Source organism: Haliotis asinina, chromosome 12 (genome assembly GCF_037392515.1).
Source record: "Haliotis asinina isolate JCU_RB_2024 chromosome 12, JCU_Hal_asi_v2, whole genome shotgun sequence".
Lineage (NCBI taxonomy): Eukaryota > Metazoa > Mollusca > Gastropoda > Lepetellida > Haliotidae > Haliotis > Haliotis asinina.
The window spans coordinates 38,752,610-38,775,145 of record NC_090291.1 but is presented as its reverse complement, the minus strand read 5'-3'; the positions used below and the strand labels follow the sequence as shown (position 1 = coordinate 38,775,145).

General features: G+C 41.4%; 2 protein-coding genes across 2 annotated transcripts; both read right to left on the bottom strand.

The window, feature by feature from the left end:
- Window positions 1-6,743: 6,743 nt before the first annotated feature.
- On the bottom strand, window positions 6,744-13,591 carry LOC137258510 (ganglioside-induced differentiation-associated protein 1-like). The gene is made up of 5 exons (XM_067796208.1): window positions 12,751-13,591; window positions 11,983-12,175; window positions 10,255-10,407; window positions 8,876-9,076; window positions 6,744-7,118 (listed from the first exon to the last, which is right to left on the bottom strand). The coding sequence occupies exons 1-5, from the start codon at window positions 12,811-12,813 to the stop codon at window positions 6,901-6,903; spliced, it is 828 nt and encodes a 275-aa protein (XP_067652309.1). The 5' UTR covers window positions 12,814-13,591; the 3' UTR covers window positions 6,744-6,900.
- A 905-nt stretch (window positions 13,592-14,496) lies between these two features.
- Window positions 14,497-21,753, bottom strand: LOC137258015 (ganglioside-induced differentiation-associated protein 1-like). The gene is made up of 5 exons (XM_067795549.1): window positions 21,268-21,753; window positions 19,635-19,827; window positions 18,296-18,448; window positions 16,052-16,252; window positions 14,497-15,814 (listed from the first exon to the last, which is right to left on the bottom strand). Exons 1-5 carry the CDS (start codon window positions 21,421-21,423, stop codon window positions 15,597-15,599), a joined length of 921 nt encoding a protein of 306 aa, XP_067651650.1. The 5' UTR covers window positions 21,424-21,753; the 3' UTR covers window positions 14,497-15,596.
- Between the last annotated feature and the right edge of the window lie 783 nt (window positions 21,754-22,536).

Genomic DNA, 22,536 nt, shown 5'->3' with positions numbered 1-22,536 from the left:
CCCATGCTTGTCGTAACAGGCGGCTGACGACATCGGGTGGTCAGACTCCATGACTTGGTTGACACATGTCATCGGTTTCCAGTTACGCAGACCATTGCTTATGCTGTTGATCACTGGATTGTCTAGTCCATACTCGATCATTTACAAATCGCCGCCATAAAGCTGGAGTATAGCTGAGTGTGGCTTAAAACTAAAGTCACTTATTCCCAAATACGTAGATCAATGCTCATGCTGTTGATCACTAGGTTATCAGGTACAGACCCCCGCCATATAGCTGCAATATTGCTGTGTGCGGCGTCAAAACTAATCTCACTCACTCTACTGAGATTTTTGTTTGTATCAAAGTGAAAGTACTTTGGATTTTTCAAGTGTGGATTACGCCGAGTACGCACGGCACATAGCATTCCTTTGCGTTGACTTTCATGTCATCACTTTAGATGTTGAAGGTGAACTAAATATGATGCTTGTGGGAGAGACATCCACTTAGGGATGTCCACTCTAGAACCTTCCTAAAATCACGGCATGTGAACCACGGTATGTGAACCACGGCATGTGAACCACGGCATGTGAACCACGGTATGTGAACCACGGTATGTGAATCACGGTATGTGAACCACGGTATGTGAACCACAAATGTGAACCACGGTATGTGAACCACAAATGTGAACCATTGTTACCTAGAAATCACAAGCACGGTATGTGAGCCGTTATTATCCTAGAATCAGAAGCACGGTATTTGAACCACTGTTGCCTACAAATTATCAGTTCGGTGTGTGAACCACGGTATGTCAACCATTATTATCCTAGAATCACAAGCACGGTATGTGAATCATGGCATGTGAACCATTGTTACCTAAACATTACAAGCACTGTATGATAGATTGATAGAAATGGTCTCTTAAAGTATTTTCTACTCGTGATGAAACAGATTTGGGTGAATAATTATGTGGATTTCTGAACACACCCCTCTGTCCTGATTGATATGACGATATAATGTTATTATTTTCTTTAAATTTAGTCAATCGATCATTCAAAATATTTGTGAATAGTTTCCTCAAACAACTTACTAATGTAATTGGTCTTTAATTATTTGGATCGTTTCGATTTCCGTTTTTTTATAAATAGGCTTAATGGTACCGCTCACCCACATGTCTGTGACACAACCTGTGTCTAGAACAAGGTTAAAAAGAGTCACGTTGACGTGTCCAAGCTTTTCAAGTGATTCGACTAAATATTCGCCGGCAGTCTTGTTTCTTTTTAAACGTTTTAAGTCATTTGCTATCTTATTCAAAATAGTTTCCTGATTCCTAGCTGTGTCGTGAAAGTCTTCTTGTATATCACCGCAGTCTGGAAAGTCGGTGTCCGGGTACGTTTTACAATTAATATCTTTGAAAATTTCATAAAAAAAACTGTTTAAATTCACATTATAATCATTTGATTTAATTTTAACAGGGTGTTTGAACTATTGATACCTAAACATCACAAGCACTGTATATGAACCGATGTTAACTTATCTTTTTACACCATATCATCATGGCAGGAGACTGCATCGAATATAACAATGACATCGTATGCTGAAGGGGTGGCAGGTTTGACTTCAGCAGTTACATTAACATGGGGGAAACGCACATAGTTTAAAAAACTGATAATAGTATATGTTATTGAAAACTGGTAATGTTACAGACACACTGACCACATACCACAATCTTAAACCTGCCAAAGGTCACACTTATAACGAACGTCCGAGGAGAATATCTTGTCTTGTCTCATCTGGTTGAGATATGCTAAACTAATTCACTGTGAACTTTGCCAATTAACACCGTTGGCATCAATATGTTTATCAAAAGTATTATATAATCCAGTCAAGATAGAGTGGCTGAAGTTTGCAGTAGGCACCTTATCGTCAGTCGAGTTAAGCAATAGGACCTCGATAAAGCAAATGAAGTTCACAACTTTATCAGTCAATGCGTTTATCTGTGATAGGTATTAAATATGGAATACCGTATGGGAGAATGCGATCTCGTATTCTCCTACTTTTGGCACTTTTCAAGCTTGTTTTTAAAGGTAGAGATCGCGAGAATGTCCCTTACACTATTCCATAATTAAAAGGGACGAGAGTCACAAATGGTCCCGTGTTTAGTCTGAGCTGGTTTTGTGTGGATGTGTACTTCCCAAACGAGCTGGTTCCTCAACATTGGCGTTTTAATAATTTCCATTCATTCATTCATTCATTCATTCATTCAATCAATCAATCATTCATTCATTCATTCATTTATTTTGTGATAGTTGTATTAGTTACACAGCTGTCGCCCCTAGTACATCAATGTATTTGAAACATCAATCCCTGTCCAATGTCTGTGGGATGATGTTGATTTTCATCCCCATGCCGCTAACTCGTGTCTAATGTCAATTTGCCAATGTTGTTGTTGACACTCACCATGCTTCTGTTTATTTACAGGAAGCCACATGAGAAACTGGATCTATGATGTTCTCAACATGAACCTGTAGATTGACTGGGAATTACTCTGCTAGTACGACATTGCTGAACATGACAGTGCTTAAAGTTGGCGGCAAACCGGCCTTGTATGACACGGCGGATTCTTTAGTTTTGTGACCGGTCAGTTTCATGATTTCACAGCATTCGACGCCACCATGTGAGACAAAAACGGACCATTGTGGCCTTGACATGGTGTTGACATTAATTGTGCGTGTTGTGACATTGATTCCATCATGTTTGCTGAGCGTTGTGACCAACTATCTGTCCTAGGATGTCGGGATATCTGCAGCGATGTCGGGACACCGTCTGGCACATCGGGGCATTTATTTGTGAGTTCTCATGGCCTTACCAAGCGAGTAGTATTTTATGGACATTTTAAATCTTCTTCTTATCGACCTAATCATAATGTTGGTGGTTGACCAAAATGGCGATGGATATGGAAACGACGTCTTCTCAGGGATGATGTTCTGTTAATGTTTTCTGTTCTGTTTTATTTAGGGATCCAAGCCGAAGGCTTCATGTCCAGCTGGAATCGTATTAGCACAAAGCTGGCGATTTATGTTTCAGTGTTAACGTAATAACAATCAGTCTGTGTGAGTCCAACTTATTGTTCATGTTTGAGTAGGCCGTTGATAGATACTACAAAATTCCAAAGACTATGGTAAGATAATTCAGATTTGATTTAAATGACTTACAGCTTTGGTATACGTGTGGGACACGGTACCATCAAATTCCGACCGAATTCGATCATATCACATGCTGCCATATTGGAATAAAGGTTTCCGGTTTGCACGTGTACATTTCCCATTACTTTTCTGCCTAAATGTTTTCTTCTGAAACCCAGTGAGCAAAGATCCGTCGTGATATTGATGGAATATTTCTAAAAGCGACGTAGAGTCATCATCATCATCATCATCATCATCATCAATGAGCAAAGGCTTCATATTTTCTCGGGGCGCGGGGCAACCTAATGGGTAAAGCGTCGGTTCGTCATGCTGAAGACCTGAGTTCGATTCCCAACATGGGTACAATGTGTGAAGCCCATTTCTGGAGTCCCATGCTGTGATATTGCTGGAATATTGCCAGAAGCGTCGAATAACCACACTCACTCATATTTCCGCACACCTAGTTTCTATACTCCATACCACAACCTGAGCTATGTCGCTTACTGACTTCATATCGAATCCTTTGTTTTTTTGGAGCAAAGTGTTCATGGCATTTCTCGCATAGTTTTGTTATGATTCGTTTGATAGGTGACAGTGTTTGCTTTATGCATTGATAATAGCTGACCATTCGCCAAAAGTCAGGTGAACTGGCATCAATGACAGATTCAAATTTGTACACGTGTTGATTGACAGCGGCTATATTGGTATTTGCTTCTAAGTAAAGTTTCCAACAAAGGATTACCTTTATGCATCTAGCAACAGAAACGATTCTAAGCTATGGACGATATTAAAAAAACTACATCGTTTGTAGAATATTTGTTTCATTTTTGATGATGGATTTGTTTTAATAAGCAGCCATATTGGATTTATAATATCATTCTTTTATTATTTTTTTTACAGGTTGGACACGGAAGTTTAACATTGTGGCTGAGGTCCCGTTAACGTTAGAGTATTACAAGTTGGACACGGAAGTTTAACATTGTGGCTGAGGTCCCGTTTACATTAGAGTATTACAGGTTGGACACGGAAGTTTAACATTGTGGCTGAGGCCCCGTTAACGTTAGAGTATTACAGGTTGGACACGGAAGTTTAACATTGTGGCTGAGGCCCCGTTAACGTTAGAGTATTACACGTTGGACACGGAAGTTTAACACTGTGGCTGAGGTCCCGTTAACGTTAGAGTATTACAAGTTGGACAAAGAAGTTTAACATTGTGGCTGAGGTGCCGTTAACGTTAGAGTATTACAGGTTGGACACGGAAGTTTAACATTGTGGCTGAGGCCCCGTTAACGTTAGAGTATTACAAGTTGGACAAAGAAGTTTAACATTGTGGCTGAGGTGATGGACATTGCAGGCTGACCATACATATGTAGCCTTGGACCAAGGCGTTATTGAATGCCGAGCCCATGCATGGATGTATAGTAATTCTATACTTCGAAGGGGTAAGCCTAGGGGACTAGTAAGAGGTGTCTAGCGGACACCCAGTCTGTTATTTATATAAATTATTTATTATTTTTTAGGAATTATCATCTAAACTATTTTTTTTACTTCAGTGATTTGTGCAAATCTAATACATACCTTCTAACAATATCCTCCAAATAAAATTTTAAAAATGCACTAGAAACAGAAAACTGGCTTTATTTATAAGGTCTGTAAACAACGTTTAACTGAACCTGAACACAGATGTTGACATATGGTGTGTGTTCTTTGTCCCTTGCTGACCCCAGCTAACCTCTGCCCAGACATTGCCTCTGTTGTATACATGAAGAGTTCTATATGACGAGTCTACATAGACTAACAACTAGTCTCTGAAATGGATATATTTTACTGAAAAAGTTCACAGTAAAAAAAATAATATAATGAAATGGATCCCAGAGATTCCTTAGACTTGCATGGGCTATGTTGGATTTATTTGTTTCAGGGCCTGTAGGACAGACTACTTTAAACAGTTCACGGTTTGATCGTTGAAATGTCTATGTCAGCGCGATCGGAACAGGCACTCACTCTGCACCAAGTTCCGTATCTTCGACTTCAAGGCAAATATAAAGAGTAGTGGTAAGATAGATTTGATGAGGCCCAGTTGGCAGTCGTAATAAGTTATCTCATTCCTTTACGACGATGTCAAAGTGATAAGCGTTCCTGAAAATGAGCATATTTTACAGAAAAAGCTGGTTTCTAAATTATGTTGATAAAATACAGTAAAAGGGAACCCAAGACACTTTCTTCATTTTTAGTAATCTAGACGTGCAACGCATTCTGCACTTGCATAGGCTGCACTGAATATATTTGTCTATATGAGTCTATATGACAGCGTTCACGTTCCCGGCAAACGTCATCGTCTCTTCGTCTGACTGATTACTACACATCTGTTTACACCTAAACTGTTATGCAATGGTAGACTGCAGCCGGAAAAAATATACGAAAACACACAAACAAACAAACAAAAACAATAGAGGAAGTTGAAGTGATTTTCACCGGAAATCACTGACGTAATAACAAACTGGAACTGGCGTCACTAGTACTGCTAGCACTGGCAGACCAGTGTCTTGAGAGATCACGTGTGTGGACTCGATTGGCGTTGACCGTCACCAGCTACGTATAGTGTGCATGCATTTAGAGTATGTCCTAGGCCGTTGGGTGGCGCTGTTGACGAGTTCGATTCCCCTCTTTTGGGCTACTATTTATGTGATCAGTTCTAGCGCTCTCAACCTTAATATTGCTTCCCCTGAGTGTTTTTTTTCTTGTATGCTAGCACGATATTCCAGCTGTACGATGGCGATCTGTGAAAATACGAATCTGGATCAGACACTCAGGTGAATGATACTGTGAGCATCGACTGAGGGGCTGTTGACCAACTCTCCGAATCTAGCCACACAAACCTGACCATCAAGCTTCGATCTGTGACGTCCTGGGTCCCAACCCACAAAGCGTTCGTAGCGCAAGACATTCGTAAGCCGAAACTGTAGAGTTACGACAGGTCCTCAAGTTGCCAACGTTTTCTGGATCGTGGGTAGACTGCACTATATAGGTCCCCGGAAGTTACGCTATAGACATGCGCAGAAGCCCTATTTACATCGAGACGAGCACTAACGCTGACCCATTTTCACTTTACTCCAGCGTATAACAAGATCGCTGTTTTGGCCTGGATCAGGGCCCTGCATTGTTAGCTGTTGCAGTACGAACCATGTACTTGACTGGCAATCCAAGATCGGCTACTTTACATTCCTTCAGGATACTCATTAAGACAATATCTCTAAAAGGACTCATATTTGTTACATACTTCATCTTCATTGCACTCCACTCCCCATTTCCCACATTCTCTCCCCACAGAGGTTACTGGCGGCCATATCTTCCTACGAACGAAGATATAACAAGTGACGTCTGTGGGAAGTGAATGCATTTCCCATTAAGGCCAATCCTCTTTTCAGCGCCCGGAATTAGGAATTGTTTTTTTTTTTATGAAACTTTTTTTTTTATATTTTCTTTTTGAAATCTTCGACTAGCACGTTGAAGTGATACTTTGTGGAACTCACCGTTTCGGAGTAGATTTGTTTTCTTGCTCTTTTATCAAGAGAGTCACCCTCCTTTAAATTTCCTTTTATTTTCTATTCCACCCTGGTTATAACCTGATTTCGATATTCCTGTACAAATAGAAATCCCGAATCCACAAAGTAATCGTGAGAACGTAAAGGTATCTCTTCCGCGACAATGTCTTCAGAGACATAGTATATTATGTAACTAAGCCTTGACACCGTACTTGTTGGCGATGTCGCTCAGCTTGCTATAGGCGGGGAGGGTCTGCAGACGCTGCCAGTACTTGTGTAGTGCCGTCCGTTTGGTAGGGGAGAAGTAGAGGGAGGTCAGGCCACACAATGACAGACGTCGGAGAAGCACCGCCAGGGAAATGTCCGCGGCCGTCAAGTCGCAAGATAGCAACCACGTCTCGCCTTGGGAACCTGGGCATTAAGTGAGAAAAGCTGCACCAAGACTGATTCAGGTTCGTGACTAAATGTTATGATCTGTTATCAAAATATTAACAAGTTGAATGAAATATAGAAAGGAGCCTAGAAAATACCTGGAGATATGTATAGACTTCCTTGGATATTTTCTCATTCTTTTGTGTCGGGCTTTGTATAGGAGAGCAAGTAAGTCAGCGAATGAAACTGCGCAGAGACAGAAAATGAAATAGGAGTCCTACTGAAGCCTAGAATAAGTTGGAAAGCAGAGATTAGCCTAAATATTTTTGTGAGAATATTTTTAAATGAGATAATTCCATTTTTTAGTAAAAACACGTGGGTAATAAAATACATTTAATATAGGGTCTGTGAAGGCAGCCAAAGCATAAGATAATTAATAGTAGTCAAATTACGAGGGCAAATATGTCGGCCTCAATGTGAACCCCTCAATGTTTGTTCGCCAGTTTGTCCGTGGTACCAGGATGGCTGCTGGCAGGTCATATGACACAGGAATGTTGGTATGCACGGGTCAGTGGCTGTGCAGCATAACTGGGGGGGGGGGGGGGGGGGGGGGGGCTGTGGTTTACTATGACAGGCCTACCATACAAACGGTGAACAAATCAAAACTGAGCTCATATACACCCAAACTGAACTCATATCCACCAAAACAGAACAAAAATCACCAGAAACTGCCAGAATATCCTCTAAAACCGAAACAAACCCACTGTAACGGAAAACAAAACTCGCGTATCAGCTACAACGGCGCCCGAGAACGGTCGCAGAGCGCACAAAACGGCAGTCACAGCATCCAAAAACGGCAACCATAGCATCTTGAAACGGCATAAATATGAGAAGCTTCAGGAGTAGCCACCACCACTAACTGCCATCTGCACAACTGAGCTATCACCGTCGACTTGCGTGTAATGCAACGAATATATACAAGGTATAGCCCTACTGTGATAAATAAGTAAAAAAAATCACTCGGGTCTAGAATGAATCAAGCATAGCTTTGTTCTGCCCTTCATATGGATGTTGCCGTATCTTTTGGATTGTACTAGCTCCACTGTCCACACTGAACTAAACTTTCCGAAATTGATTAGGGTGTTTCTCTGTATTTTATTATGGAACACATCGTCATTACAAGCTGGACATTCAATGAAACAAGGAATGTGAAAAGGAGTGAGTGAGTCTGGTTTCTCGGAGCGAATGATATTTCAGTTAGATCAAGCCGTGTCAGTTTGGTACGGAAACGCCAGTTGTGACGTTTTCCACTACCGTAAATCAGAATCGCATGCTCCGTGAACGAGTAATGAAATGTAAACAACTGATGAGTCAGAGACTTGTGACAGCTGTGATTGGATGAAATAGTGTAAGATGTTTATGTCTTTTAAAAGTGCACCCATCCTGTAATTAAAACTGACCAAAATTTTAAGCATGTAATGCTGTTTTTGTACCACTATGACTCATGCTTATATGGGTGCAGATTTCACGTAGATGAAATTTCGCGTGGAGCTTGGGTTGATGTGTTCAGCTTCCTGAGCTCGGAAAGTTTTATTGTTGTGTACCTGGAATTGCTGTTGATAGCCTGGATAACTGTGAAAAAATAAGGTTGATATAGAAGTCTATGGGAAAGCATTTGGTATTGCGTAACCTTCACACATAGACGCTTAGATGAATGGCCTCATTAAGACCGGTGTGCCATTACTAGCCCCCGATACCGTCTCTCAGAAAACCCGTATCAGACAGTTTACCGCTACCTTTCATCAGTTTAGCCTCAACTTCATCTAAGGTCGTCTGAAGGTCATCAAGTGCCCTTTGAACAACTTCCGGGTTACTACACAATTCCTTTCTCTGCTGCAATGGCGGTATCTTGGCAAGGTAGGCGTCTCTCAGATCGGGGTTTTCAGTGGCATACCTCTCCAGCTTTGCGATTTTACCATCGATAATGTCATCCAATTCTGAATCCAAAGATGAAATTTCAAGGTTAAATTGTAGACAACAGGTATCTTTATCCGACATGTGAATTTAATTGTGCCAAGACAGAATCACTAAAAGTTGCTTGAGAATATGAATAACATTGCAACCGAACAGCAAATAAGATTGAGTGGATAATACATTTGATAAAGAGACGTATACTAGCATAAATCATTCCCATCATGCAGGTATGTATTATACAGATAAATGCGAACACAAACAGTAAAATATGAAACAAAATGCTCTGTATCTGAAAATGCTATGAAGTGAAATCGCTCCATTTCCTTGCATAACACTAGTGACAGATCGAACTGAGAAGACCTGGGTTAACACCAAGGAAAACCCAACGGAACCCTCAGACATGAGTTAGCACGTATAGTTCTAGTAATATCCCAGCAATATCACTGCGGGTGACACCAGAAATGTTCTTCACACATTCTACCTATGTTGGAAGTCGAACCCGGGTCTTTGGCGTCACGAGCAAACGCTTTAACCACTAGGCTACCCAATCGAACCCCTTAGATATGACAATGTGTTCTTTTTAGTAGACTAAGTTGAATATATGTTTGTTTCAAATACGAAGATCTGTTATGAAAGTTTTAAATAAGATTAATTCAAACAAAAGTCGTTGCTTTTGTCCAGTTTTTGCAACGGTATTTTTTCTGGTATGCCTACTTGGTAGTGCTTCAAAACTAAAAAATACTATCGAACCAAGACCACTCAAATTAGAGTGAGGAGTTTGATTTCATGTAGTGGAGAGAAGAAAAATGAAAAAAAAAAAATAACGGAAAAACACGAACATTAACCGTAAAACACCATTAACACTTAACAGAGATATGTAAAGACTTCAACTCTTTATTTTGATAATGGCGGCTTAGATTCCTATACCAAAAACCTCGCCATTGTCAAAATAAAGAAGTTGATCATCCATAAAGTCTGGTCATTTCTACATAACTAACTTCTAGAATGCCGCTCATTCTTGAATGTATGAACATAAAAATTATGAAGAGATCTATCTCCTAGTTATAAGATAAAGCATGGTATAAAAGGGACAAATCGCTAGTTGTGATTCAGCCGATCACTGTATATCACTTCGTTTTGTTCCACTTTTCTATTGAAAGTATCGGATATCGTTGATCTTGATATTACGCGGTGGCCTCACCTTTCCTTGTCTTCGCGGCAGTGTAGTCGGGGGAGAGGTGGGGGTTGTAGGCGAGGCCGAAGATGATGACAATCACGTTGACGTTCAGCAGCTTCCTGCAGTGCGCCACCTCCCGGCCGAGGTCAGACGACGGATCAGGCACAAGGCGTGGTCCTGGATGTGCAAGAGAGAGAGAGAGAGAGAGAGAGATGTTTACGTCGGGACAGCAAGATGGTTTAACATGTCGTACCTTTGTCAGGAAGCATTCAAAGGCCTCCTTTCCCAAAGCACTAAGGTGATGGTAAGTCGATAAGGTGACCATAGTCCAATGTTATAGAATGGGAGTTAAGGCTAACCTTAATAAACATTGCTTCGTGAGAGGAACCCCTGATCCCTAATTTGTTTGTTTGTTGATTGTTTAACACCGCACTCAGCAATTTTTCAGCTATATGGCAGTGATCTGTAAACAATCGTGTCTGGACCAGACAAACCGGTGATCAACATCATGAGCATCGATCACTCTGTGACAACCAAGTCAGCAAGCCTGACAAGCTAATTCTGTTTGTCGCCTCTTACGACAAGCATGAGTTGCTGAAGACCGGTTGAAATCTTCCGGTGCACCTTTTTAGAATTGGTGTTGGTTAATAAATTATAAAGAGGCGACTAAATGGAGCGTGTGTTCAGTTTAGGCACATCGTAGTGTTGTAACCGAGCAGATCACCCTTCGTGATGTCATTCACTACATTGTGTGATCCAGACTCGATAATTAACAGACCGACGTCATAAGAATGGAATAATACTAATCGTAACAAAACAAAAGTAAAGTAGGCTCGACCGAAAGAATGTTTGTCGGACGAGCGATAATCGAGACACCTTACGTTCACGAAGGTTGAGTGTACAATTCAGATATTAAAGATATCATTATACTATTTTTTAAGTGAGGCACCATTCTTCTGTTTGAAGTGTGTGGGATTGTATATGGAATTGTGTAGTTCGCAATCTGAAAGAGGCGAATTGATTCGACTAGGCTCCTGACATACCGAAACATGAGTCTCATTAACCTATTCAGACAATGACCTACCTTTCTGGAGATTCGAATTTTCTTGTATGAAAGTGAAAATAGACACCACAAACAACTCCGGTTACCCTGAATTCCAATTTATTGTTTCATAAGAAAATGGTATTTACAAATGAATTTTAGATTTAACCTTTAATAGCACCGTATTTTTATAGTTCATGTCGAGGTTTAGGCAGGAAACCCAAACTAAGCAATCACAGTCTGTCCCTGTTTGATGAGGTCCTAGTATGATTCACAATGCATCTGGTTCACTGGGTACACGTGTTATGTGTTATTTTGCGCTTATTCAATGTACCAGATCCCCAAATCTTTCTAGCTGAGATTACCACGATTATCCAGGTTTCTGTTTGTCAGAGCACGCTGTACGACGTTTGCAAGGATTGCAAGGAACGCAGTGCTGCTATATACAAGTGCTTAGACGTATCAAAACATACTGATTAATAGTTATGCATCCAGTTAAATGGTTTAATCTAAACAAATCTGGACTGGTTATCGCACCAAGATGCGCAGTAGGACGGGATTCAGTACACAGGATACGAGAAACTGTTCTGTAATCAATGTTTTGACTTGGTTTCTTGCGTGTTCTCGAATATATACATCTTGAATCAGAAACATACAGCTGTGACAGTTAAGGACGTCAAAGTTTCGAAGCTTGATGTAAAATTACTAACCTTGAGGCAATTCCTTGTCGAGGTAGTCGATGATGTCGTCAGATTCGGGAATGAACTTCCCCCGATCCTCCAAAACCGGCACCTTCCCTAACGGGTTTAGCTTCATGTACCAGCTCTCGTAGTTGTCGTTTACATTTTGGTCCACCAACCTTTCTGCAAATGGTTCATTCTTCGCGAACAGTGCCATGAGAACCTGATTTGAGAGATACAGGTATGGCTCAGAATTAGTATCATAGTTACGTGAATCTATATTGGAAAGCCGGTTATTACTCCTAGCTGATTTTCATTTAAGACAACTAGTTTGTCCAAAAGTTCAAATTCTTCATCCCAGATGGCTCGCTTTGGCTAGGAGATTCCTCTCGCCGTTTTAACTCTACAAACATGCTAAGTTCATATGCCTACTCTCATTGGGACTGATTTTCAGTTCAAAAGGAATTGTTTGTTTCCATCAAACTTCTTTATTTTCGGGTCTAAGTATCCAGATTCATCTGAAGGCTATTCCGTTCGTATTAGTGAGTGAGTGAGTGAGTGAGTGAGGTATCTCCCTGCGACCATCGATTGGTTAAAACAGCTAATGGCAGTTGTTTGGAAGACAGTCATCTAATTAGCTGCCTCAATGCAAGATCGTACATGACATTGAAAACTATCAAGACGTGTGCGATGAGCATCAGACGATGCCGTAGTCGTCACGACGCTGTTGAAGACTGAGACGGCCACCAAGTCATCCTCTCATCCACCAAAACGTGCACACTTGTATCTGAGACTCACCTTCTGGGCGAAGTAGGAGGTGCCCGACATGTAGAGGGTGAAGCGTGAGCTCGGGGCCGCCATCTTGGAAAATCCAGTTAAAAGAGAGGAGTATGCTGTGTCACGAAAAAGGCTGCACTGCTTGTGACCCGTTTCGACACTGATATTATACACAGCCTATCTCACACCTCCTCTGACATAGCGGAATGTTATCATTCCAAGGTCAAGGCCACACTGACCACGTCGACATACAAAGATTCAGCGGGGTCCAGGTTTTATTGTTTGAGTGTCTCAAATATAAGATTAATAATACGTTTTCCAGATAAATACACATTACTAACAATGCCGTTTAAAAGAGTTTCTGTTGAAGATGTTTGAAAACAGTAAATAACGTCCGTTTCCATAGCTACACACTCACTCACTCAGTCGGTGATCCAGAGACCATATATCGGTGTACCGTCTCCACAATCTGGCCTATTACAGCATATTGCAAAATATTGACGAAGCGATGTAATTGTTTAAATATTTGAGATGAGATAAATTTTAGATCAATATGATTCTGATAAAAGTGGACCTGCCGAAAAAAATCTTTCAAAGGTGACTGGGAAAAAAGGTTTGCTAGTTTGGGACAGTTATGCACTTTCACAATCCACTAAATGCATCCGTCAGGTATCTCACGTCCACCCTCTTTTCAGCTGGGATCAGTTATTTTTTCAAATATTGTTTCTATCCCGAAGAGGGTTTTCTGATCCTGAATCCCGAACAGGGAGATTTAATTCTGCTGCACAGGCATGACAAAAACGCGCATGCAAACACTAAACACACTGTACTATTAATAGAACAGAGAAGCTCTTTGCTCAAAACTGAGCTGGCCGATTTTCTCAAGAAAGGCATTTCACTTTCGGCTCCATGCAAGTCGGTGATGAACAGTTAGGGCCCCTATCCACAAAGCTTTCGTAAACGTGTTGTTTTTTTTAAAATATACGTATAGGCTCTCTTAGGTGACCGTCATCTTGTCCAAACTGCGTACATCGATGTTCATAATATCAATCTCAGATTGAATTTAACTCGATTATGTGCAGGTCGTCGTCATATAACAAGACTATTTCTGAGTGCATCGACACAAAACAACAACAACAACAACAACAACAACAAATCCCGAATTCGGCATACTTTCAGTTGTAGTATCGTTTTGGTTAATATGATACTTTCATAGTCATAAGGCTGAAATACTGCCGATGTGACTTTTAATTATAAATCACATTCTTTATCTATACCTCAGTGTATTATAAATATATTTATGACTAAGGTTGCAACGCTTCACCCGAGTCGAACCCGCATTATTTTGTTGGTGCTTAATTTCATTACTTTCATTCTCCACATAGACGTTTTATTTAAGACAAACCATATGGTGAAATAGATTGTGTGAGCATTGACATGGTAAATATAAGGAGGTTGTTAATCCTTATAACTTGTTCCTTATAATCATGCCTACTTGTACATGCCACCTAAAGAAGTTGCATAATACAGTTATATGTTTTGAAGTTCATCTCATTTCAAAAGAGACTTTAACTTATTTCCACAGTAGCCTCAAAACAAGTTGATTTGACCTACTTTATCAACATGACATAAGGTCGAATATATTTTCTGTTGAAGTATCAGTTTCCTAAATTTCCATAAAATGTTTGGAGAAAGCAAATCTACTCATTCTTAATATTTTGTGCCCATGACAAAATCTTTCACTCACATATCAGAGAACACAATATAAAATGTTTGTACATTTTCACTTTATTTTGGCAGTGCTGACTCACAGCCACTAAAGTATACAATGAAAAATAGAATCGAACTAAAGTCTATATAAAATAAGTCTAGATCACCCTGGTTCTGGATTATTCAGGGCTTTTCATACACTTCATATACTAAAGGAGATACTGAAGAATGCCCCTTTCCAAAGGATAAGCACACACAAATGTTACGGCATCCCTCCATAGCCACTAGAAATTTGATCACAACAGCCTACTGTCATGGTGAATTTACTCGTCCCCATGTTAACCACATGGTTTGTAAATATAGGACCTTTTTGAACCAAAGTCCTAGTCTTAATGACCCGTGAAGATCCGGGGTAGAATAGGTCTTCAGCAACACATGCTTTCCATAAAAGGACACTGTGCTTGTCGTAAGAGGCGACTAACACGACCGGGGGGGTCAGGCTCGCTGGCTTGGTTGACGCATGTCATCGGTTCCCAGTTGCGCAGATCGATGCTCATGCTGATGAACACTGGTTTGTCTGGTCCAGCCATATCGCGGGAATATTGCTGAGTGCGCCGTAAAACTAACTCACTCATGCACTCACTCCTAATTTTGACACAAGTCCTAAGACTATTATACCATTAGGTTTCACGTTATTTGTCTCAAGCACGTAATTTGTTGGCAGCAACACTGAACGAATCAGACTGCATCAGACCAATCAGACTGGCTTAGTCTGTCGTACAGATCCTGAAGCAAATATATCCAAGACAGCCCACGCAGGTCTAGAAATATGACAACTCTTCATTTCCACAGTTGAAAATGAAGAAGGTATTTGGCCTCGTTTTTATTTAATTGTTAATTTTACTTTCAAATACTTTTATTTTCTGTAAAATACGTTCATTTCAGAGACAAGCAGTTAGCCTAGGACATGCGTCACTGACGGTTGGATAACAGGTCTCACTACAACCGAAAACTCTAACTCCGCTCCATGTTTGTAATCATGTCTAAACCCAGATGATGTTACTGGGAAATGTACCTCCGATGACGCGATGATATCTTTCTAGTCAACGACTTTGGACAGCCCTAGTGCATAGTCTGGTGTCTGGTAGTACACGTAACTAAGCTTTAACGCCGTACTTGTCGGCGATGTCGCTCAGCTTGCAGTAGGCGGGGAGGGTCTGCAGACGCTGCCAGTACTTGTGTAGTGCCGGTCGTTTGGTAGGGGAGAAGTAGAGCGAGGTCAGGCCACTCAGTGACACACGTCGGAGAAGCACCGCCAGGGAAATGTCCGCGGCCGTCAAGTCGTTAGACAGTAACCACGTCTCGCCTGGGGAACCTGGACATTAAGTGAGGAAAACTGCTCAATGACGTCTGAAGGCAAAATATAATGGCGTCAGGTGGTCGTGAGCGAACACGGCACACGCATTCCACTCACCCCTTCAAGATAAAACAAATAAAATAAATTCAAGAAACAATTTTAAATCATCAGAATAGGAGTTGAAATGCACTTGTACTATACTTAGAACACGGCAAGCGAAAAATAGAAGTCAAAGATGATAAGTTGTTGCCATACCTTTCACCACTTTGGCCTCAACTTCATCTAAGATCGTCTGAAGGTCATCAAGTGCCCTTTGAACAACTTCCGGGTTACTACACATTTCCTTTCTCTGCTGTAATGGCGGAATCTTGGCAAGGTAGGCGTCTCTCAGATCGGGGTTTTCAGTGGCAAGTTTCTCCAGTTTTGCAATTTTACCAGCAATCATCTCATCTAGCTCTGGGTCGGAAGAACAAACTTCAAGGTTAAAGGTTAACAAGTAGTAAAGCGATGCGAATATTCAACTGACAGGTGAGTGTAATTGAGCTCTCGGACAGAATCACTAAAAGGTGCTTAACAATGTAATTGATATTGATTGAACATTGAACTACAATGAGAAGATCTACATTTGATAATGAGATTTATCATGTCAAGCGTGCATTACATTCTCTCAAGATTGTGAACACAAACAATAAAATATAGAAATATACTAAACAGCAAAATAAACGCTTCGAAAAAATGAAATCTTATAAAAGTAAGCATTTATACTACTCAAAAAAAAAAAAAAGAAAGAAAAAGAAAAAGAAAAAAAACCGCATAGCTGAAATTTGCTATCAATGAAGTGCCTAGCTATAGGAATGAGTTGGTACTCTTCCCTCAAGGAAACAAAGCCGGTAACGTATGTGGCGGAGGGTCACGCTCTCTCACGCGACGATCCTATTCGTCCTACAAATGTTAAATAGGGTTAAGATCCAAGGATCATGAGGTCCGATCAAGAACGTGAACGTTGTTCTGGGCAGGAAAACCCCTGGTTATTCTTACTGTATGCGGACGAGCGTTATCATGCTGAAAAATGACGTTCTGGCGGTTCATGAAAGGAAGAACATGAGGCCTGATGATTTCATCACAGTAACGTCGAGCTGTCAAATTGCCCTGGACCTGAATGAGGTCTGTCCTGCCACTGTATGAGATGCCAGCCCAAACCATGACACTTTCGTCACAAAATCTGTTTTCTTCCTGTACACAATTTGCAACGTAGCGTTCGTTACGACGTGGATATACACGTGCCCTTCCGTCGGGACGTCACAGCATGTGAAGATAACAGTTCTTCACCTTTGCAATGGACATGGGAGATGTTGGCGACACCACTGTCTGCGTTGTTGCCGATGTTTGATGTGTAATGACATGTCCTCGCAAAGAGCTTCTGGAGAGAATACGTAAGCGGTCCCTCACAGTCTGTTCAGAAATTGTTCTGAGTCCTGGCACTACCGATGTTGTCATAGGATGCTGTGGTGAAACCGGCTGAAAATGTCGAAGCCGAATAAACCTGTCCTGAGCGGGCGTGGTCACACGGGGTCGGCCTGGCCTGGGGCGATCACGTGTCGATCCTTGCCCCTGGTAGCGATCCCAAAGGCTTGCTATGGTACTCTGTGACACATTCAGTTGCAATCGCAGACTGAGACTCCCCAGCCTCCAAATGACCAGTCGCATTGTTGCGGTGAACCTCAGTAAGTCTAGGCATGACTTTAACACAAATTTAAGGTTGTCAGCTGTCACAAGAGCATTGAAATCCCCTGGCTTTTATTGGAAATGATGCACGGGATGTGCGTGCAAAAGGAAACGCATGAATTTCTTCATGTTCACAATTTATTGTGTTCACTAAGGAAAGCAGATTTTGGTGCGTTTTGCGAGTTGTCCTCAATGACAATTGATTGAAACTCGGAAATGTTTGCAGATATACTGATTACATAGACACTGATTCAAATACAAAAACTTACATGGAAAAATACTACCTATACGTTTCCTTTTTTGAGTAGTTTATGTTTAGGTCTTCTATTGAAAAAAAATGACAAAAAGTTTCGTTTCTTTTGCTGTTCATTATGCTCAGCTCGTTCGACAACTTTGCTTACCATAGGTAAAATATCGGACGCAGAAGGACCGTAGTAACAGCAAACAACATCGCCTCGAAAACTAAAAATACTGTCTTTTTTCAAATACCTGATAGCTAATACAAGGTGTGCAGCCTTGGATAAAAACGTAAACCTGAAACACTACACATTGATCAGGCGTTTGATTCCACGTGCGACAGAGTTTTAAGCCAAAAAAAAGAGAGAAATAGGAAATTCATACTTTATGTATAAAACACTAAATAGCAAAGAACATAAACTACTAGAATTAGAGACACGGTCAATGACGCAATATGAGTTCATATTTTGTGTTGGTTTGATATATCTGTTAGACACATCTGGTGTTGCTGATACTCATGCTGAATGGTGGGCTTACCTTCCCGTGTCTTTGCCGCAGTGTAGTCGGGGGAGAGGTGGGGGTTGTAGGCGAGGCCGTGAAGGATGATACCCACGTTGATGTTCAGCAGCTTCCTGAAGTGCGCCACCTCCCGGCCAAGGTCAGACGACGGATCAGGTACAAGGCGTGGGGCTGAATGTGGAAATGGGAGTGGTATTTTGGTCGGCAAAAGAAAACGTTGGCCATAACATGATGACTTCAAACATCGTACATTTGTCTTTGTCTGAATGTTGCCTCACACTCTCTAGGTATATGGCGGCGGTCTGCAAATAATCGAGCTTGGACCTGACAATCCCATGATCAACACCATTAACATGGATCTACGCCATGTGTCAACCTTACCACCCCATCCTGTTAGTCACCTCTTACGACGGGCATGGGTTGCACGACCGACATGGGTTGCACAACCGACATGGGTTGCACGACCGACATGGGTTGCACGACTGACATGGGTTGCACGACTGACATGGGTTGCACGACAGACATGGGTTGCACGACAGGCATGGGTTGCACGACTGACATGGGTTGCACGACTGACATGGGTTGCACGACAAGCATGGGTTGATGAAAACTAATTCCTACCAGGATCTTCATGGCTTCGTACCAGATCCTGGCAAGTACTGTATGTTTACTTGATTTAGAACTTGAGAAATATTCGGTCCTGGTTAAGTTGGAACAATGTGGTAGTTCCTGGTAACGCGATATGGTATATGTGGAGTATACGTCCTTGTGAATGTAGGTCTTCAGTGATGTATGTACGTATTCAAAGATGACGTACGAATTCGGTTGTATATACTCCCTTGTTTACATGACGCACCATGTGCAAGTCACTGAATTATCTGTTCCAGACTCGATTACTTGAGGGTCACCGCCGTATATGAAACAGTGTTGAGTGTGGCGTCAAAGAAAAAAAGCGATAAGACAGACATAAAATAGACGAACATACAGCAAACAAGAGAACAAAATTCCAGTGGGGCAAACAATTATCAACATACCTTATGCAAATTACGGACAGAGTAATGATTTATTTTTATGAGGACCCTTCGGGATCGATGCAAGTTCTCAGGGTGTTCTTGATATTTGGGCATTGGAGTTATCTTTTTAAAGGACATTCTTGCCCAAAGTTCAAAACATAGTGTGGGGTTTCGTTAAAGGACAGTCTTCATTAATACACAAGTTTAGAGATGGGGTTAAAGGACGTCTTAGACCCAGGTTCAACCAACAACGTCGTCGCAGGGTCAACCTACACCCTGGGATACTGTTAAAGGACGTGATTGATCCATGGACAAAGCATAGCCTAGAGTGTTAACTTACCAACCTTGAGGCAATTCCTTGTCGAGGTAGTCGATGATGTCGTCAGATTCGGGAATGATCTTTCCACCGTCTTCTAGAACTGGAACCTTTCCAAGCGGATTTAGCTTCATGTACCAGCTCTCGTAGTTGTCGTCTGCACGCTGGTTCACTAACCTTTCTACAAACGGTTCGTTCTTCTCGAAAAACGCCATCATAACCTGATGCAAGAGATGCAGGCGAGTATCGTATCAGAGTTAGCATCGCAGGTGGATAAATCCATACGACACATCAAGCGACAAAATGCTTTCCACATCTCTTTGATAACATAATGAGACCTAGGATTTCGTAGTGAGTGAGAAAAGTTTTACGCCGCCTTACGCACTATTCCAAGAATATCACCATGGGCTTCACACATTGTGTGTGTCCATGTAAGGAATCGAGCGCGGATCTTCGGCGTGATGAGCGAACGCTTTAACCACTAGGCTACCTCACCGCACCTAGAGTTTTTAAGAGCTTTATGGTGATCTTTGGTAAAAGTCTTGGTAAAACGAGAAGGCTCGAGCGTACCTAAAAACTTTGAAATGTGAACAACTAAGGCTGCAGTAATCTATTTACTCGATTTAAAAGATGTTTATACAGACGAGGCGGTCTCGTCTGTCTCCTAAGTTTGAAGTTCATGTGGGTAGTAAATCATTTAAATGGAAATAACGATTTGACGGTTATTGAACAATAACAGATCTTTGACACACCCGAAGCTTAAGTTAAACATCTCCAAATTACCTTGGTTAGACACTGAACTCTGGCAATCCAAGCAGAAATTCTAACTCATATGCATAACAAATTCGTTATTTATGCTTACCTGATTCTGTTTATGAAAACTTATTCTGTAGTCACTCAAGTGTAGTTTTACATTTCGAACGGTTGCTCTAATCACACCTTTATCGGAATGCTCATCTTTCCAGCCATTATCTACGATTCTGACGACAATGCATTTCTCGTAAAATGCATCCACTGAACTAGCTTGCTCTCCATATGTCAAGCTTTTAAGTGTCTGAACAATATTGTCTCCCCCTCCGCACAACCTTTACTTAAAAATACATTTGTGGCGCCATTCCATTTTCTGCTCGCTCCATTACTTTTCCGGATGGAGCAATGTATACCAGTTTCAATTTAAAGACTTCATTTTGTCATTAGCTTTAGATAACAGAAATATTCCCAATAGTTTGAATGTAATTTAAGTAGGGCAATATCCTCGTAACTCTCCTTTTCTTGAAAATAATGTGCCTCGGCTCCATTATTTGTAAGAAATGGAGAGTACCTCTGACATTATCCTATACTTAATGCTACAGTCCAGAAATGGGCTGCTCACATTGTACCCATGTGGGGAATCGAACCCGGGCCTTCGTCGTGAAGAGACAGTTGACTGACTAACTGACTGACTACGTGTAGTTTTGCGCCGCTTTTACCAATATGCGTGCAATATCACGGCTGGGGAACATCAGACAAAACTTCACATACTGAGCCCCTGTGGAGAATCAAACCTGAGTCTTCGATCGGCGTGGCCCAGACATCTATCAAGACGTGTCCTTCAACAACAACACAATGCAATCTGCTGAACGCCTTACAGACGACCACACCTGTATCTGCATGAGACTCACCTTCTGGGCGAAGTAGGATGTCCCGGACATATACAGTTTGAAGCGCGGGGTTGGGGCCGCCATCTTGGAGAATCCGGTAAACGGCGAACAGAAGATATATTGTCGTGTCACAAACAAGGCTGCACTGCCTGTGACCCGTTTCACCACCGATACCATAGTCGAGGATATATTAAGATTTTTCAAGTATGTATCAAGTCATCCGCCTATCACGTAGTTGATGACGCCTGGTTATTGTGCTATCATTCTAAGGTCAAGGTTACCTGAAATGACCTAGAACGCGGTCCGGACCGGGTAAAGGCGGGCCAACTCCAATATTTGGCTAATAAATCCACTTTGCCTACAATTAACTGATGCAACATACACCCATGATAATATTGATCAACCAGAAACCACAAATGCGTATCATAATAACGTAACGACGAGTAAATCGCTTAGGAACTTAAGAAGACGAGCAACCTGTAACCGTAGCTGACCAAGGTTACATCTAAAAGAGGAATAGTTAAACGAAACAGGACTTAAAACTCATAAATGCATCAATCAATCACGATAAACATTGTTTTTGCATCTATATCCAATCAAATACCAATCTAGAAGGTCACTGTACATTGTATGTACAACATGCCCATCTGCAAATGAAACGATCACTTTCCCACACTCGTTACATTATCTCCTCCACAATTGTTCGGTCCCGCCGACACGGGCCGTCAAAAGCAGCACTGACCTGCACACGCCTGTTCGCAAAGCTTCGCTTAACTTCAGGGTACAGTATATTGTATGACTTTGTCACGCGTGTGCTTAACGGTATAAAATCAAGGTTAAGCATAGCGGTAAATCACCCAAGAATTATAGAATCTCATGTTACAGTGTCAAGCGATGTAAATCAAGTGTGTAACGGCAGCCATTCATGCGCTCTGTGACCTAACCTACTCCAGATTATTACTAGCAGTTGAGCTGTTGAATAAATTATTATAATTAAATTACGAATAAAGAGTCTAGTGATGGTGTGGTCGTTTCAAAATCGACTATCTGAAGTAACCCCACCCCCACATTCACACGCGCGCTCATACGCACATACACTGCAGATTTCTGACCCAGGTTTTGCTGAAAACAATTATTATAAACAAAACAAGCTGAGGCACCTCAGTAAGAGATGATTCGTGCTGTCATCCTGACTGATGTTACCCACACGCACGCACGCACGCACGCACACACACCGACACATACTCTTCAACGCATACGCATGTTGGGTATTATTGCTTCTAGAACACA